We start from the raw sequence: 19,001 nt of genomic DNA, 5'->3' as shown, positions 1-19,001 counted from the left end.
CATTCTTAATACAAACACGGTACAAGCATTTACAAATGGGGGGGGGCAGGGTCATTACAATATATTACCAGAAACGCTGGACTTAAATTGCTTTGATTTGTAAAATATAAGTATTTTATCAGAAGCCCTTATCGTCCATGTGTATTGGGCCAAAAGCAAAAGTTTGTAAGGAATATTAAATGATCAGATTAAACTGATCCCTACAATCATCTCAGCAACTTTGACATTGTTAAGCGAACTTTATTTTTTGAGATGGGTTTACCTTTCAAAGTGGATAACTTCTCATTCACACGAAAGCATCAACAATCACTTTCAAAATTACCATTTCCTAACCATTGTTGAAACATCCTAGTAAATTGATTGTTCCTTTTTTTTCCATTTTACCAATGTAATATTTAAGGACAGATCAGACATGTGATTGGCGACAACCATTTACCATTGAAGGATGGTGTGGCATTCATCTTTTACAAATGGCAATGAAACGTTCATCCTCATTGATGCCTCCATCTTACTCATTTGCAATAGTGATGTCTCCATCTTACTCATTTGCTATAGTGAAATGCTCTTGCATAGGGATCTTTGGAAACTTACTTCCCCATTTCTATTGGAACATATTGAAACCTTAACATTTTTAGATCTTATCTTTCCATCACTGATGCTATCACTTATTGGAGGCTGTTGCCAAGGTGTTTGATGCTTTTACTTAGTGATATAGGATGCCTGTTCTTTTTTTTAGTAATAGAAGAGGAACGACGGTTGGTATATTTTCAAGTTTGACACTATCAACAGAAATGCACTCTGGATAACACTTGGTAGTGTATCGGCTTAAATTCATGAATGGTCAATCAGCTGTGCTGAGATATGAAGGACTTCAAATGTCTGAAATCCTTAACAATGATGATCGTTTTTATTTATTTATTCATTTTTTTTTTTTTTTTTTTTTTTTTTTTTTTTTTATCTCCCCAGAGCGGACAGAGTTATCTATCCACTTGGGATTTATAATTTGTTGGAGGATTTTAAACACAAGAATGTTTAATGGCAAAAAACAAAAAAAATTCTATGTAGCCGACACTGTCTTAGCACACACAAAGGTTGATATGCACTGCATCATGGATGGCCTTTAAAGGGAAAATGACATCCTCAATCTCCCAAGGCTTAACACAACCATCTATGACAACACTTCAAAGAGCAAAATATTTTTGTTTCTCTGTATTACAACCTAGAGCATGTGGCACAATTGGGAAAATAGGCTGGTTACTTTTAATCTTTAAAACCAAACTTCTCTCCTTTCACAGCCAATGCTCTGATTTGAAATAAATGACTCTCTCCTGAAGGAAGCCCCACCTTTGATAAACTTTTAAGATTGATTTTCACTTTGGACTGGAAATGTTAATTGCTGGAAAAATGGATCATTTTATTGCTCCCCAAAATATCGGACTCCTGATGCAATCCTCTACCTGTACAAGCTTCAAATACGTCCTAAGATGGAGTACTCGTTTCTCTGTTCTCATTAATTTCATGGTAGTATGTGGCAGTTCCAATCTATTGTCCCCTCCACACACACATAAAACCTTCACAACAAAACTCCTCTAAGTACAACCATTATAAATAATTTCTCTTTCTCCCTTTACCTAAAATTAAACAGAGCTTCCACAAAGTTTATTTTCTACAATTACCTATTTGTGGAACATATTACTACAGAGTAACTTCCCAGTTGATTACCATATAGACGTTTTCAAGTCCATTATAAACAAATTCTTGTTGAGCCATTCTCTTAAATGATCAAGTTCTGCCCAATTTCAACAATAGCATTACATTTTCACTGTACATCTTACAAACTTGTTGACCCTTATTCTTGAGTGGCTTTTGGGCTTTGATAACTGGTGATTTATTAATCAGAAAACAATCTTGAATTTCTCTTTTTTTTTTCTCTCTTTTTTTTTTTTTTTTTCTTTTTTTTTTTTTTTTCTTTTCTAATTTTCTCTCACAACTACATCAGACTTTTACTTCTCTCTGCTGGCTTGACTCGAGTTTTATATCTCCCAGCTGTCTGGACTAACCTGTTGCTGGCATCCTTAAACTCCTACACATCAAGAATAGTCTTGGTATTTTTATGAAACCAGTGTAAATATTTTGGATTTTCTCTTTTTCTTCCTTTTAGATAAAGGAATTTCTTATTTGACTCTTTGGCTCATTCCCCAACCTTACGCGACATTGAAGTGTGAAATCTTGGTGGTTGCACTAAAGGTTTGGAAATCTAACATAAAAAAAACAAAAACAAATGATCTACTCCACTTTAGGAAAACTTGGTTATCTTCTGTCAGGTAGTACTACCTACATATTTGCCTGAAAAGTGTTCTATTTGTCATAAGCCTACCCCCCCCCCCCGCAGCCACCTGTCGAAAATTCTTAGATTTCAAAGAACGGTAATTTATTTATCTATAATATATTCAACTTTTCTAGGAAAATAATTTTTAATGCAGTTATAACACAAATTCTGGAAAACATCATAGCTACTAAATTTCTTTATGATCATTTTTTTTTATTTTTATATTTTTTAATGTGTTGTAAACTGTTTAGGCAACATTCTTCTGCTTATTGTGTTGTTTTTTGATTCTGTTACTTCATGTATCTCTTATTGGTTGCTGAGTTTTAGTTTTATTCCCTTTGTGTTAGTCTAAGTAGAAATATAAATTTTTATTCCTTTACACATATAAACACAAATTATTAAAACTCGTTTCTATTAAATTCAAAATTTTTATATCAAAGTTTATTTGCTTTCAAGTGTTTAAATTATATTTTGTTGGGTCAAAGATTATAAATCAAAACATCAATTTTATTGGTTTTCTAAGTTATAACCCGATCTGACATTAACCTAACCCCATCCCATCAATCTTTAATGTTTACATTATGTTTGCCTGAAATTTTATATTTTATTTCTTTTACATATTTTATGCCTTTTTGGTTCCAGATTTTCAAGTTATTGAGAAAAACTTATGATAAAAACTTGGATCAATTGAGCATGAGGTTTGAGATTTTTTTTTCTTTTTTTTTTTTTTTTCTCTCTCGTGTTGGCTGAATTTTTCCCTTTTCCATTTTTTCTTTTAGAAATTCTAAGAATTTGTCTGGTGCTTTTCTTGGAGTTTTTCTTCATGTTCACCTTTTGCTCTGCTAAAAATTTTATTGGTCTTTTTTGTTTGACCATATTTATTTCTGATATTAAGTCTCTGATGTGTGTGGGTTCTATACATTCTAAATTTTCATATTAATATAATTATGACCACCTCTTGTGTCTTTCTCATCTCTGCGTGATTTTTACATTTTTTTAAATTAATTTTTTTTATTTACAATTAGAGAACTTGATATGGCATTGCTCAGCAGTGTTTGTTTTCATTTTATACCTCATGATATTAGTGTAAGCCCCCAATGGATCAATAAAAAAATTTATAAGACACTAGCAGGCCGCCTGGTCTTGCCCAGTCATAAAAAAATATATAAATATAATATTTTAATTAATGCAGATTTCTTATTATAAACAAAACTACCCTAGATATTGAACATAATGTTGAATTCCTTAAAACAATGAAGTAAAAAAAAAAAAAAAAAAAAAATGGAAAGAAACTAATTGTTTTTCCCAAACAGTTCATTTCTTGTAAGTAAAAAAAGAAAAAAAGAGCTGAGATCGAAACCAAAACCTAAAATCAGTGAGTCAAGTATGATAACCATTTGATCAGCTTGCCACGATCTTTAAAAAGTGTTTTCAAACCTACTTATTGTTAACATAAGGAAGTTGTCATGTTTCACGACCGTGCATGTGCAGTCAAAAAACAGTTGATAAACGGATAAAAATCCGATGACACCGAAGTAACAATTTTTCAATTTTGATTCTATAGCAGCCCTTTTTTCTAATCTGTAGATCAAAAATTTGTTGAGTATATAGGTTGAGAAGTGTCCTCTCACACACACACACACACACACACACACACACACACACACACACACACACATTCTCACGTTTATAGATATACTAGCAGATGTATCCAGCTTTGCCCTGTGTTAAACATAACGTTACATTCCTTTAAGAAAATGAAGTAATAAAAAAAAAAAACCCAGACATTTGCATACAAGTATTATGTTTTTCCTAACAGTTCACTTTTTGTAAGTAAGAAAAAAAAATACTGAGATTGAAACCAAAACCTAAAGACAATGAGTCAAGTACGATAACCATTAGGCAAGTTTGACATGATCTTTAAGAAATGTTTTCCAAACTTACTTATTAACATAAATCTGTAATGTTAACCATTCACACATGTGAAATATTTAGCAAACAGATAAAAATCCGATGACCTCCAAGTTTCAATTTTAACCCCTTAGTAACCCTGTTTTCCAGACAAAATCAGATTAAAAAATTTTCCACATATCTGAATACCGTATATATCAAATTTCCAGTCTGTAGATGAAAAATGGTTGAGTATATAGGTTGAGAATTCTCTCTCTCTCTCTCTCTCTCTCTCTCTCTCTCTCTCTCTCTCTCTCTCTCTCTCACATGCTCACACACACACATTCTCACTTGTATAGATATATAGATAGATTGGAAAAATCACAATTAAGAAATAGAAAATAAAGAGAAAAAAATCCTAGCCAGTAGTTTATGAATATTATTTTAAAATACCCCGCTCCCACTAAAAAAAGCAACAAAAAACAGAATCGTTTGGTAATTAGTAAAAAAATAGATTCTTATACGGTTTAATCAAGACATTAAAAAATGAAAATATTGAAAAAAAAATATATTGTACGTACCCGTTATGGAATAAAGTTTTCATACAAAAAAAAAAATCACTTAATTTGATCAAGTAGTTTTTTTACAGAGAAAAATCATATTTTTGGGTAGAGTCCATCTTGATTTTTCGCTGACGGGGAGGGAGCACCAGGAGAGATAACTCCAATCACCGCTTAAAGTTTATCAAAATTTAATGAGATTATTTTGAAACATGGACAGAAAAAATACGTAGCTAGTTTAGTTTTTTTTTTCACTTTGAAGAGTTTCTGTGTCCTTTTTTAATCCTTTTTTCATTTTGTCCTTTGTTAATCAATTTTTCGTTTTAAGGCCCCCCCCTCCTCGTGTCTGTAAATAGGCAAATGGCAACGATACAATCGATCTCATTAAAATTTGATTTTCCTCTGTAAAAAAAAAAAACAAAAAAAAACTACTTGATCAAATTAAGTGAAATTTTTTTTTTCCGAGAACTTCATTCCATAATGGGTAGGTACAATATAACTTTTTTCAATATTTTCATTTTTTAATGTCTTGATTAAACTGTATAAGAACCAAAAAATAATTTTATATTTAAGGAAAACTATTACACTTAATGGAAAGAAAAATGCGAGCTGAACTCTTATTGGTAAAATTGTACTGCAAGCTCCAACACTTAGCAAGATAAATTTTCAATACACATAAAGTAAATAAAAAAAAATAATAAATGGTGTTTGGAATAAATTTAACAATTTTTGGAAAGAAGTCATATCTTGGCCAATAATTAATTGATGTATTCTCAAAATTCAAAGTGCATCTCTTAACAGATCTTTCGGCGAATACAAATCGCTCAGAAACAACTACATCACAGCCTTTAGGTAGGACATGGAGCACATAACACCCTATGCCTGGACATCAATTTGTCCAAAGTTTTTTTTAACTTTGCCCCATACATAACGGGTCAGATTTTAGGACTGGAGTCCTTGAAGTTCTCAGACAGCCACTACTATGTTTTCCTGGAAGCATAAAAACGATAAGCTTAATTAAATAAAAGAAACTGCAGGATGTGAAAGTTTTTAAACCTGAAAAAGAAAATCTTAAAGAAATAGTTTTATATTTACGATATGAAAATCTCTTGACTTCTAAGTAAAATTTCTTCCTGATTAATGAAAGGCTCCTTTATATCCTTAAAAATACATTAGTAAAAATCTTGTAGCATCTAATAGAAACAATCATTGAAGTTGAAAGGAAAAATGTTACCTAGTATTATGATGTGTAATGTTATGAAATAGTTGAATGTTTACTAGAAACACATTCAATTAGTTATCAGATAGCCAAAGTAGGTGGAGAAATACCAAAACTTTATTGTAAAAGTTACTTTTATTTTTTTTTTTTTTAGGACTTAAGTTCCCACTTCGATTTAAGCTGGTAAAGAAAATACTTCTATTCTAACATTAGTCAGCCTAAGTATTATCAGAAAAAAGTTGAAACAAGTCAAATATCCATGCTAATAACAAAGAAAAATGCTTAAAGTATTGATTTGTCGGACTTAATTTCATGTTAAAAATTAACATACCATTTAAAATCACTTTTTAAACATCCTAATTCAAATGCACACTGTATTTATTTATTTATTTTTTTCATGGATCGGTTATTTTTTGTTTTTATTTTGTTTTTGATCAGTTAATTGAAATCAGAAGACAAAAAGGAGTTACTCTGATCCTTTGAAATTTGAAAGGAATTTGGAAATATTTAAACTGTCGAAGAGATTAATTTTTTAGGAAATGCTCATGTATAAAAAACAATGGAAATTTTTAAAGTTATTTACATCCAATAATTTTATAAAGTAAAAACATTATGGTAAAAAATTAGTTTCATAACAATTTGGCTCAATTAATCTTTTAATGATCCAAAACAATACTATAATTATAAAAAAGTAAAAACTCAAGTAATGTCAGATAAGAATACCTGAGATGGATATATATATATATATATATATGCACACATGTGAACCACTGACAGATTATTTAACTGTATCACAGCTTTTCACTTTGGTTAAACAAACAAGTAAGTTTTGATGTTCATTTGTAACTACGATTAAGAATTATATATTAAATGGACTAAAATTTTGAGGATCATGAATGCTCTTTACCTGGATGAAGGTTGCATGACATCACAATGTATTCTGAAATCGTTTGAATTTCTCAAAGTGTTTTGTTTATTGATTTTGTTACGTTTGCTTAAGACATTGATCTGACCTTTGGATTTTTATTTCTTTATGTTTGCCAAAAAGGTCATGGGTCGTCTAGTCAGTATTCATATTTTGATTCTTCAGACTCCTGTTCTCATCTTGAGTGTTATTAACGCAACATTTCTGTCAGTGTAGCCTCCGAACTTCTTTAGGTGTATATTTCTGTCGAACTTGTGAATCTGCATGGAATTTCAAATGGAACACTTTATTTAATCAACATAACTAGCATGCTCTCATTCTGTCAGCCATGACTCGGTAGAAATCCTAAATAATTTGCAGTTATATTTTTGGGGGAATCCAAATAATATGAATAATCAATCGTCATCTTAAAAATTCAGAACCGTATCTAGTATTATTTAAAAAAGAAAAAGTTGCCAAGCATTGAGCAATATTTTTCCTTATGTCCTTTGGTAGTTACCCAATCTCCCATGAAATGGGGACCCAAAACTGCTTTTATTTCAGATTTCATTTTTTGGCTCAAATACAATATTCATTCTACACGTTTGTATGTTTTAAGTCTTTGCACAGCAAACTTTAACTTTTTATTTTTTTAATGAATACATAATTTGAATTGAATAATCTTAACACAACAATTTTTTGAGTTGAGTATTTTCAAGTTTCTTACTGGTGTCTTATTTTGGTATTTCACCTGTTGTACTCTCCAGCCTCCTTTGTGTTGTAGTCGGTAACCTGGAATTTTGAACTAAATCCGCTTAGTTTGATCTACTTGTAGTAAACTGCCTTTGTTTTGGAATAGGATGTGGAAAGAGGGCAGTCTGTCATTTACTTAATATCGGTTCATGTTTTCGTAGGCTTAATGAGTTCTTTGTCAATTGGGAGAAATTCTCTTTTATTGGAGGAGGGACCTTACTTGCCATTTGTAAACATAAAAAATAGCGTAGATGACTATCATTTGCTTTCTTTGACACTGAAAAATTTTATTTTAAAGGGCTCTACATTGCGAGTGAAACAGTCGCATTTGCAAGTTTTTCAAACTGGCAACTAGAAATAATGAAACACTTATCTTTTGGCGATTGTATTTCTTTCACTGACAATCTTCCAAAGCTCACTACTAAGTGAAAAATATCTTTTCAACTTTTTGTTTTTGTATAAAACAAAGTTAAATTATTTAAACAATAAAAGTTTAATAGAACAATATATTTTTATTTTATTTTATTTTACGAAGGCTTTTTAAAAAAATATCTGAAGAAATTAAAATGTTTATACCTTCAAGTATCGACATAAAATTTGTTGTATATTTAGAATTACACTTGATAAATAAAAAACACAGAAAAATCTTTATGGTGTACATACTCGTCACAGAACAAACATGGCATATTCTAAAAATGATGTGGGTTTGGCTAGTAAACGAAAATATTTAGTTCTCAAAGGTCAATTAAAGATAAGTTTGTCCGTAGAGCGCTGTTTTATAAGAATGCTTCAGACTTTGACGTAAAATAATTATTAATGTTTTCAAATGCAGACAGATTAGAAGTTGAATGACTTGTTGCATGAAAAACTTGCCTGTTGCCATTCTCCTAATTATCATTTCCTCATCCAAAAACTGATTGAATTAAAAATAAATTTCTATGAATCAATTTGACCAGCTTTATTCACTTAGGGTTGATTTCCTTGATTCTTTCACAGGAGGGACATAAAGGTTGCCAACATCCGTAATTGAAAGTGCTAATTTGAACTTGGCACATGCAGAAAGTATTTATTGGTTTAAAAGCATCAATAAAAGCTATCAATATTACAAAAACAAATGCTGTCTACTTGTAGAACTAGTTGATCTTCTCGTCTGCACTTTTTTGTTTGCCACAAGTTCATCAATAATTGTTTTGACAATGAATTTGTATTGTTTAATGTCAATATCTTCATTGGAATAATTTGTTTGCAGTTATGATTTCATATGCAGGTTTGACATGACCTTAACATTTTGAAGGAATGTGTTGGATATGCCCCAACTATTATGTATACTTTTTATTAGCGTTGTAAAGGGTGAATAGGCCTGTAAAATAATTAGTATTTTTTGTTATTAATAAGGAAAGAGGAAGATTCAAACATGGCTAACAGATGATGATACCAGTCAAGGTGATGACTACTCATAAGTCTCTATTTTAAACGTGTTGGCAAATGCGAGAGTTCTGATTATACAAATAATCTATTTTGTATGTTGACATGAAAACATTAATGGTAGCAAATGAAATTATTTTAAGTTGTTATTTTTTGAGTTTAATAAAAGAAAAAGAAAAGAAAGAATACTTAATGATTTTTTTATTATTTTGTTGGACTCTTATGTTAAAATGAATAGTTGCTTTTACAATGAATGCATGTTTTCAGTGCTGACAAAAATGTAGTTTATGCGAACTGTTTCGCATCTTGCTATTCAGATGAAACGTTTGAAAGAACACAAACGTCAGGCATTTTTTAGTTTTTCCATCCTGTCGAGTCTGAGTGTAACCAATGTCTTCATCGATTTTTTTTTTTTTTTTACCTTACAAAATTCAACTCTGCTTGTTCTTTGATCAGACAATATATGCAAAAGTTGTTAAAAAAATGGTGCACAAAATAATTTTTTACCTTTTTTTTTTTTTTTAACAGTAATCATTTATCTTTATTAGAAAAAAACTCATCCAAAATGCATTTTTTTAGATTAGAAATTTTTTACTTTTGATTTTACTTTGCATTGAGAAAGTTTGACGATCATGCATCATTGAAGACAAGAGGAATTTTACTCCCTGTTTTTGTAAATCCTGACGTTTTAATGCTTTGATGCAGAAGAGAAAATTGTTGCTGTTATGAAAGCCTTAATACTTTTTAAATGATTTTATTGTATGTTTGAATTGCTGTTGATTAGAAGTGATTTTGTGATATTTGTCCTAGATGGTATAATTGAATTTTATCAGAAAAGGCTCAGTAAGAAAGTTTTTTTCTTTTACAATGAACCCGTTAAAACGGAGTAGTATACTTTCACAAATTTATGTATGAGAATTATTTCTATTAAATCCATCTTCACTTCCTATGTTCTCCTTGCACTCTCCTGCCAACACTTTAATCTTGGTAACATTCACTTTCCATAGTAGTTTTCCAAGTCTTTAACAGTAGGTCATCAATTGTTTCACAGAACATACCAAATTATTATAAAGCATCTCTTCCAAATAAAAACCTTTCTAAACAATTTTAAGACAAACAAAAAGTAAGACTCAATATAAAGTTTTCATATACTTTTTACTTCAACATTTTAAGCTCTCATTAAATGCATTGTTAATTCTCACAATAGTTTTCTGTACAATTTTTGCACAACTTTCACCAATCACTCATTTGTAAATTACATAAATAACATAAAGAGGAAATAGTTTCAAAAGTAATGGATGAAAACCGAGATTGTAGTGACAAAAACAAAAATATTAAGAAACCCCTTCTTAGCACACTACATACACCTCTTCTACAGAGATAATGAATAATATCAACATTTTGAATGAGTAACAGATGTTGTACAACTGTTGCGGGGTCTATTGGAAAAATCAAGTGAAGAATTTGAAATCTTCATTTTGTTTGAGTCAGTAAATTCATTCTGTGATGCTTTGCAATAATCAGCCTGATGTTATCTCTGAGCACTAATCTATGTACGAGAAACGTTTGTACATATTGGCTGGGCATAAACTTCTTGTAAAGTAATTTTGGACATGATTTAACTAAAACCAAATAAGAAAGATCTGAATAAAATAAAAATACGCATCAAGTGCGCTTGAAAGCCAAATCACAACGTAATATTAGGAAAATAAACAAATATTTTACTTGTTTGAAATTTCTCACATATTTCAGAGGTATACTCCATCTTCAGTGTGTTGTTTTTCTTTTTTCCTTTTGAAGGAAGAAGAAAAGGAAAAAAGAAAAACAACACACTGAAGATGGAGTATACCTCTGAAATATGTGATAAATTTCAAACAAGTAAAATATTTGTTTATTTTCCTAATATTACGTTGTGATTTGGCCTTCAAGCGCACTTGATGCGTATTTTTATTTTATTCAAATTAAAACATTTCTATATGAACTCTCATTCTTGACGTTTTTAAGAAAGATCTCTTTTCCATTTAGAGATCATGGATACCACTTTGTGTGTGTGTGTGTGTGTGTGTGTGTGTGTGAATCTAGTGAAGCAAGTGTTGTACAATCTCTTACTCTACCTCTTCTGAACTGACATTGAGTCAAATAGTAAAACGTCCAAAATGACTGGAAACAATGCTGAGATATTTAAGAAAGTTTGGTGCTATTTCAGAGTTTTCCTTTTCGTTTAGTTACTTACACAACGAAGGCTGGAGTCTGCTTTACTGGATAGCCTACATAGTTTTAGAAAGTATCCCTGGATTCATGCCTTCCCAAGACAGTTATTTAATATGATGCAGTAGCCCACAGTGTACACTTGTAAGCACTTTAATTAATACACTGAAAAAAGCCCCTGAAACATGTAGAAGTTGTGCCACAAGATGAATAGTCATGATTATCATGGTCCTGTTGTAAGGTTGAACAATCTCTATCTCTACTCTTATATAAAAGTCACTTTGTGTGTGTGAGTTCCTTATAAGTTCCCAAACAGCTAAGCTTATCTTTTGCAAATTTCACACAAAGCTAATATATATATCTGCCAGTGTTCTTAGATATGTTTTGTACAGAAATTCATCTGATAAGTATCGAAAATCGAAAAAATCCGATCCTAAAAACAATTTTTTTCTTATAGATGAAAATGAATTTTTACGTTACACCTACAAGTGAGATAAGAAAATGATTTCTTAAAAAAGCAGATTTATTATAATCTGGGGATATAGTTTAGTAGTCGAGCATTCGACTACAGATCTAATGATCCCCTGTCCAAGCCCAGGTGTAGCTCACCATTTTATTTATTGTTTTCTTCTTGAGTTCAATTTATGATAAATTATAAAATCATCTAAAAGTACCATTTAAAATCGCTGCAAATTATTTCTTCGTTTGCATATTTTAAAACTAAACATTAATCAAAAGTGACTTTTCCAGAGTATTCATTGCCAAGCCCAAACATTAGCTGATGTGATATTGTAAACAAACTCAGACAGAATTTGATGAATGACTATCATTATTTTTTTTATCTTATTTTATTTTATTGTTTTTGCAAATTATTCCTTGTAATATATGATATTCAATAGAGAATTGATTCTGTAAAAATGCATACGCAATCTACATAAATTAAAATCTCATGTATAAACGTAATGTATGTAGTATATTATATGCAGGCATCCAGCTAGTATTATATATTCCCAATATGTCATGTTAGATAATAACACATTGGTGATTTCTCTTTTACCCATAGCTCATGCATCACGCTCAGTTCGTTACTTTTAAAATCAGCCTTGTATAGGTTTCTTTCATACTTGTTAATTTTCATTGACGCAAAATCTCAACGTGAATAAAAATCATTGTGAAAGTTTTTTATTTTAATCTTTCAAGTTGTTGAATTTGCCTTTTCATGACTCGTTTTGTTGGAAGAGATGATTTACAACTTTATTTGAAGTTCTTAATGTAGAGTTTACACTACATAATTTGAACTGTTCTTTGTTAGTCTTGGTTATGTGGTTCAAATTGACCGCCAATAATTGGACTGTTAAACAACTTGATTAAAAATAAATTACCCATTTCGTTTTGTTACTTGGCTGCTTGCTATGAAAAACAAAAAAATTGGGTAAATAATCTAATGTTTCTATTTGGTGATTTGTCTAAATAATATAATTGATAACTTTTTTTTTTTAGTTTTGCTAAGGAGGTTATGTTTTCAGTTGAGTTTGTTAATTTGTGACTGTGTACAGTTGTTTGAGCCATCGTTGTCAAATTTAGTCCAAATATCAATCCTGGTCTAACTTAGAACTGAATTTAAGGATGGTGAAAGTCATGTAAAAAATGAAAGTTGCCCTTGTGGCAATAAATTTGGTTCTGTTCTGCGATCCTTAGATAATGAATAATACTATGAGAAGATTGAAAATAATGGAATGGAGAAAATTACTTGAAAGGATGCTTTGACAAATATTTTACATCGAACCATGTTGTGGGGTAGGAAATCAGGCCTATAATAATGTGTTCTACATGTGGGAAGTTCATAGAAATAAACTCTGTTCATGGAAACTTTTAGATACACAAAAGAAGGAAGTTATTTTCAGTGGTGGTAGAAAGTTCTTGCTGTGAATGTTTTACACAGAAACCGAGATTGGAGTCAAGGAAATAACGATAATGAAGAATGTCTATTTAAATGTTATAAACTATTTTTTTTTTTTCTTTTTTAAACTCTTGTTTAAAATGTTTGGAGTTTTTTGCTAAAAAGTGAAACGAAATCTAATTTTTGAACTGGATAATAGAACAGACTTCATCTCTGTGGAAAAATTGTTCAGTTAGTTAAACAAGTGATACTTTGTGTTTGGTTAGATGCCTACAAGTGTTTATTGGAGCAGAGAGTGGCATTTGCTTACAACAACCATTGTAAACATATCCCCTCCCCGCACCCCTCACTATTATTCATTGATGTCACTTGCCATCTGCTGTGTAAATGTTTCACACTCTTAAGTGGAACACACCTATGCAACAGGCCATTATGTATAAATAAGTAGAAAAAGAAAAACTCACTAGTCTAGAAAATATACTAATTTGGGTGGGGCCACTTCTCACTTTTTTTTTTTTTTTTTAAATTAAATTTTTTTTTTTAGTGTCTCAGCAGATAAAGACGTTCTTTTCTAGTGTCATATATATATATATATATATATATATATATATATATATATATATAAAATTTTTAATTGAATGCAGTTTTTAAAAAGATCTTTGTAAAAAAGATTAAATGTTTCCATGGAATTGAGCAACAAAAATATCAATCTTCAACGTTTTAATCAAGTTAATTGCTTTCAACACTTTATTCTCATAATATTTTCCATGTTTGTTTCTTTTTCAATATTTTGCTTCTTCTTGCTGAAAACCACTTTCCTGATTATCTAAATAGATTTACATTTCACTTCATAATTGATGACACCTCACTCTGTCTTGTTCTTCCAACTTCACATTATTAGCAATGAAAACTGACATCGAAATCTTATGAATTCCTAAACGTTTTATGCCAACCGGAGACGTTATTCATATTATAACTGAACATATTTTTGGCCTGTCACTTATAGGTGCCAAAACTACTTGACAGAATTGCACAAAATGTAACATGAAGCATCCTTGAGATACTGTTAATACAACTACAAAAAGAGCGTTTGGTCGTAGATGCAAAAGGTCGAATAGTTTAGACTTTGAAAACAGAAAACAACCTGCTCAGTTTTCAGTATACAATTGAAACCAAAGAACAGTTTTTTCTCTCTTATACAGTAAAACTGCCCATCCACATCAAAAACTATTCAGCCTAATTTCAACAAATTTGACATGAAACTTTTTTCGCGAGTTTGAGTATCGGGCAGATTCTAATACTATACTTTGTATTGCTTAATGATTTTATTGTTGCATCAAGCATTCCCAACGGTAAGATTTTTTTTTTAAGTTCATTACGATGAATCGTTTAATAAATGCAGCTTCTGCCTAAACATTGTTCAGTTTGTGGCAAGATATAAAAATCTGTTTTCAAAAGTTGTAAAAATAGATGTACTGAGACTAAAGCTGCCTTCAGGACTGCCAGCAACCGCTGTAAAAGAATAATAAAACATGCAAGAGAGCTATATGCTCAGTCTGTTAAATCCAAAACAGCTGAGCAGCGGCTTGGTTCCCACCAGTTCTGGCAAATAACAAACAGGATCTTGAACAGAAGTGTGCGTTCTATCCCAACTATCATCAATGGACCTGAGGTCATCTCGTCAGCATCAGACAAGGCCAGACTATTTGCCAAGAACTTTGCAGCTAATTCTACCCTATGCGACAATGGCCATCAACTCCCTGTATTTCCTCCTATAACAGACAACACACTATGCAACATACAAATATCTGTGCGTGAGGTCATCAAGCTAATCAAGAACCTTGATTCCAGTAAAGCAACTAACCCAGACGGCATTTCAATTATAGTGTTGAAAAAGCTCCAACCAGAACTTGCCCCATACTTACAAAACTGTTTAAGCGTTGCCTTAAGGAGAAGTGCTTCCCAATACCCTAGAAAACCTCATCAGTATGCCCTGTATTTAAGAATTCAGGTGATAAGTCATCTCCCTCTCAGTACAGACCAATAAGTCTCCTGTATGTCATGAGTAAGTTGTTGGAATCCATATTAAATAAAGAAGTAGTCAACCACCTCAACAGAAACAACCTTCTTAGTGACATGCAATATAGTTTCCACTCTGCAAGATCTACAGCAGATATGCTAACAGTTATATCACATAGGATTAGTGAATCTCTTGACAAAGGCTTCCTTTATAGGGCAATTGCTCTTGACATATCGAAGGCCTTCGATAAGGTATGGCATAAGGGCCTACTTCACAAGATTTCCAGCTACGGTATAACTGGAAATGTTTTCTCAATCATTAAATCATTTCTCTCTGATAGGTTCATAAGAATAGTGGTTGATGGGCAGAAATCAGAGGCCCACAGTATTAATGCTGGAGTCCCCCAGGGGTCCATCCTCGGCCCAGCTTTCTTCCTGATCTACATCAATGATCTCCCTAAACACATACTTAAATCATTCGTTGACATCTTACACGACCATCTATGGCAACACATCAAAGGCCGTAAATGACAAAGTTCTTTCTAATTCTCTCTCCTCTGATCTTTAGCACGTGGTACAATGGGGGAAGCGGTGGCTGGTCACTTTTAATGCATCCAAAACCAAGCTTCTATCTTTACATCATCAACGCTCTGATCCCCATCTGGCATCAATTGAAATGGATGGGTCTCGTCTTGGAGAGGCTCCATGTTTTGACAAGCTTCTGGGTTTGACCTTTACTCCTGATCTGAAATGGAACATGTACATCAAATCTGTTAAAATGGTGGGATCCTTCTACCGCTCCAGAAGATATCTCACTACTGATGCAATTCTCTATCTGTATAAAAGCCAAGTACATCCAAGGATTGAGTACTGCTGCCACATCTGGGCAGGAGCTGCTAAAAACAGCCTATCCTGCCTTGACAGAGTACAAAATAGACTTCGTGGTTTAGTGGGGGATGCCCTTTTCTCTTCCTTGCAACCTCTCTCCCACAGAAGAGACGTTGCGAGCATGTCTTTGTTTTATCGCTATTTCCATGGCAGGTGCTCGTCTGAGCTCCAATCCCACGTCACCCCTCGCCAGTCTTTCACGATAAACACCTGTTTAGCTGAAACCACTGTCAATAATTTTCCCCACTCTTTATCTGTGCCTAAATCCAAACGTAGATTCCATGAACAAAGCTTCTTTCTTAGAACTGCACGCCAGTGGAACTCTCTGCCGCTTGCCTGTTTCCCACCTGACTACAACTTGGACGTCTTCAAGTTCAACATAAACAAACTCCTGATAAACAGCCCCCTTAAGTAAGACACTCTATCAAAACCCAATACTAATGATTACTACAATACTATCTCATTGATTACTCTACACGCAATAACCCTTATCCCTGAGTGGCCTTCGGGCCTTGATAAGTGGTGATCTCCATGTAAAAAAAACAAAAAAAAACAAGTTATTTGACAATGTTACATTGTCTAAACTAGGAGTGGGTTTAAACGATTTAAGACCAAACTTAAACATCCCTACTCGAAAGCTGTTATGCAAGAAAAGGATCTGATATTTGCTAAACCATATGAAACCTGGAAAATGTGAACACAATTGTTAGAACAAGAACTATTTCCATGCATGGTGCTACATGCCAAAGTTTTGAAATTGAATTTAAAAAGGTATGGAGGGAGATAAATCTTTAACAATTGCAACAACTTTCGCTTCTGGCTCAAAGCATTAAAACGTCAGGATTTACAAAAATAGGGAGTAAAATTCCCCTTGTCTTCAAGAATGCATGATCGTTAAACTTTCTCAATGTAAAGTAAAATCAAAAGTAAAAAGTTTCTCTAAAAAATGCATTTTAGATGAGTATTTTGTAATAAAGATAAATGATTACTGTTAAAAAAAGGTAAAAAATTATTTTGAACAACTTTTGTATTTTTTTAATTGCTTAACCAAAAAATACAAATGTTATCAATATTTCTGTTCTAATGTGGTGATGGTGGGGGCTTCAATATGATGTGACCTTGTCAAATAATAGCACTCCTAACTACAGACTCAACTGCCCCATTTCCTTAGAACATCTCATGAAAGACATTTTGTTTGAATTTCCTTTTCAACTTGACCTCATGAACTTCAGTTTAGGAGTGGACCTTCCTTGTATAAAATGACTTGATCCAGACATTTTATTGTTCTATCTTACCAAAACTAAATTCGGTTTTTAAAAATTTCCAAAAATAAAATCAAGTATTCATTGTTTTAACCTTTATAAAAGTTTGAAAAAAAATTTAAATATCTTGCAGGAAAAATATCTCTGCAAAAATGTTATTTTACTTTGTTAATCCGTAGAAAGTGTTTGATCACGTTCCATAAGGTGTGCTTTGAGAGATCTTGAGTGGATTATTGTGCATCTTGTTTTCTCTCTGTAGAGCACTACAACTCCTTCGGTGATGTGTACACAATAGGTATTGTATACTTATTGGAGATTAGTGATTCACCATGGAACTCACCAGATTCTTGATTCTTTAACTCCTTTTTGTATCTGAAAATTCCTAGTTATAGTGTAAAATGACTACTTATGAAGTATTACCCAACATAACATTTGCATATTTTGTTTTTTACTGATGAAAGCATTTTTGTCATTTTATAAAGTGGAACTAGTTTCTTTGATGTTAATAACTTTTTTTTCTAATCGATTTTACAGATTGTAATATTTGATCCTATCAATATTTGATTTTAGATTTGTATAATTTATAGAAAACACGGGGGAACTACTATTGTTACTCGTTAAAAATTTGATTTTGTTTAATGTGATACATTTTGGTATGCATTAGTTCAAGTATGTTATGATAGCCAATCAAAACAATTTATTTGAAAAGAACTAATAAAAAAAGAAATTCAGAATGACAAAAACATCAGAACTATTGATTAGACTATTCCAATACAATTATCAATTTCGATTCTTTTTAAATTTCTAATTTTGAAATAGTTCCCCCCCCCCCCCTCCATGTGTGCATATATTGTTGCAAAAATAGAATACACTAAAAGAGGCATCTGGTATTTATTTTGAATAAGCAACTTGTGAAGATGATGTGGCGTCCACATTACTGACATATATACCCCTCCCCCCACACCTACATTTACTGTTAAAATATGTCTCATAAAATTGAATTGAACCGTTACATTTACTGGCTTAATGAAAATGTAATAAGTTTGTAACTAAGTGCAATCATGCCAAAACAACAAATAAAAATTACTTCCGCTCTGCAATCCTGCTTAGGATGTGAAATTTACATGTGTAAAAATTTTCTTCAACAAATGTTATGCTGAAAAAAATGACTTATGCACATTGTTGATGTAGCTCAGTTTGTTTTTTTTTTTGTATAAAATGTACACATATTACAATTTATTTATTTTCTAAAACGCACCAAAGATGCTCAAATCATAACATTTGTAAAGATAAGGTTATTCCATTGAGTTTGTCTCGGTGGTACTAGACAGATAAACAAGAATGATTACATGGATATGTCGTCATTTGTTTTCTGTCCGAAATTATTTCATTTTGGAATTAGTAATTGTTTGCTATGTAAAAAAAAAGAATGTTTTCTGTTCAGAAGTTGAACGTAAAACTAGATATTAAAAAAAAAAAACAAAAAACAAAACAAACTTTAATTCAAAATGGATGGCAAAATCTTTCTATGAAAATCTCAAATAAAAAAACAAACAAATATTTGTTGGTTTTTACCAAAAAATTGAAATATTTTTACACCAATTCTGCCTAACAGAATAATTTTGTTCAAATACAAATTTTTGC

General features: G+C 31.6%; 1 protein-coding gene across 2 annotated transcripts in view; it reads left to right on the top strand.

Moving 5' to 3' along the window:
* Nucleotides 1-19,001, top strand: part of LOC145293137 (beta-arrestin-1-like) — a 252,833-nt gene that overhangs the window by 62,401 nt on the left and 171,431 nt on the right. The window contains exon 2 of one of the 2 annotated variants that reach the window (XM_080139546.1): nt 2,972-3,027. The exons of the other annotated variant lie outside the window; for it this stretch is intronic. Coding sequence (XP_079995672.1) covers nt 3,023-3,027 — 5 coding nt within the window. The 5' untranslated portion in view covers nt 2,972-3,022. The remainder of the gene's footprint in view (nt 1-2,971; nt 3,028-19,001) is intronic. 2 annotated transcript variants of the gene reach the window in all.

This window comes from Euprymna scolopes, chromosome 14 (genome assembly GCF_053919585.1).
Source record: "Euprymna scolopes isolate OS-2025 chromosome 14, ASM5391958v1, whole genome shotgun sequence".
Taxonomy (NCBI): Eukaryota; Metazoa; Mollusca; class Cephalopoda; order Sepiida; family Sepiolidae; genus Euprymna; species Euprymna scolopes.
This window is presented reverse-complemented; position numbering and strand designations above follow the sequence as displayed.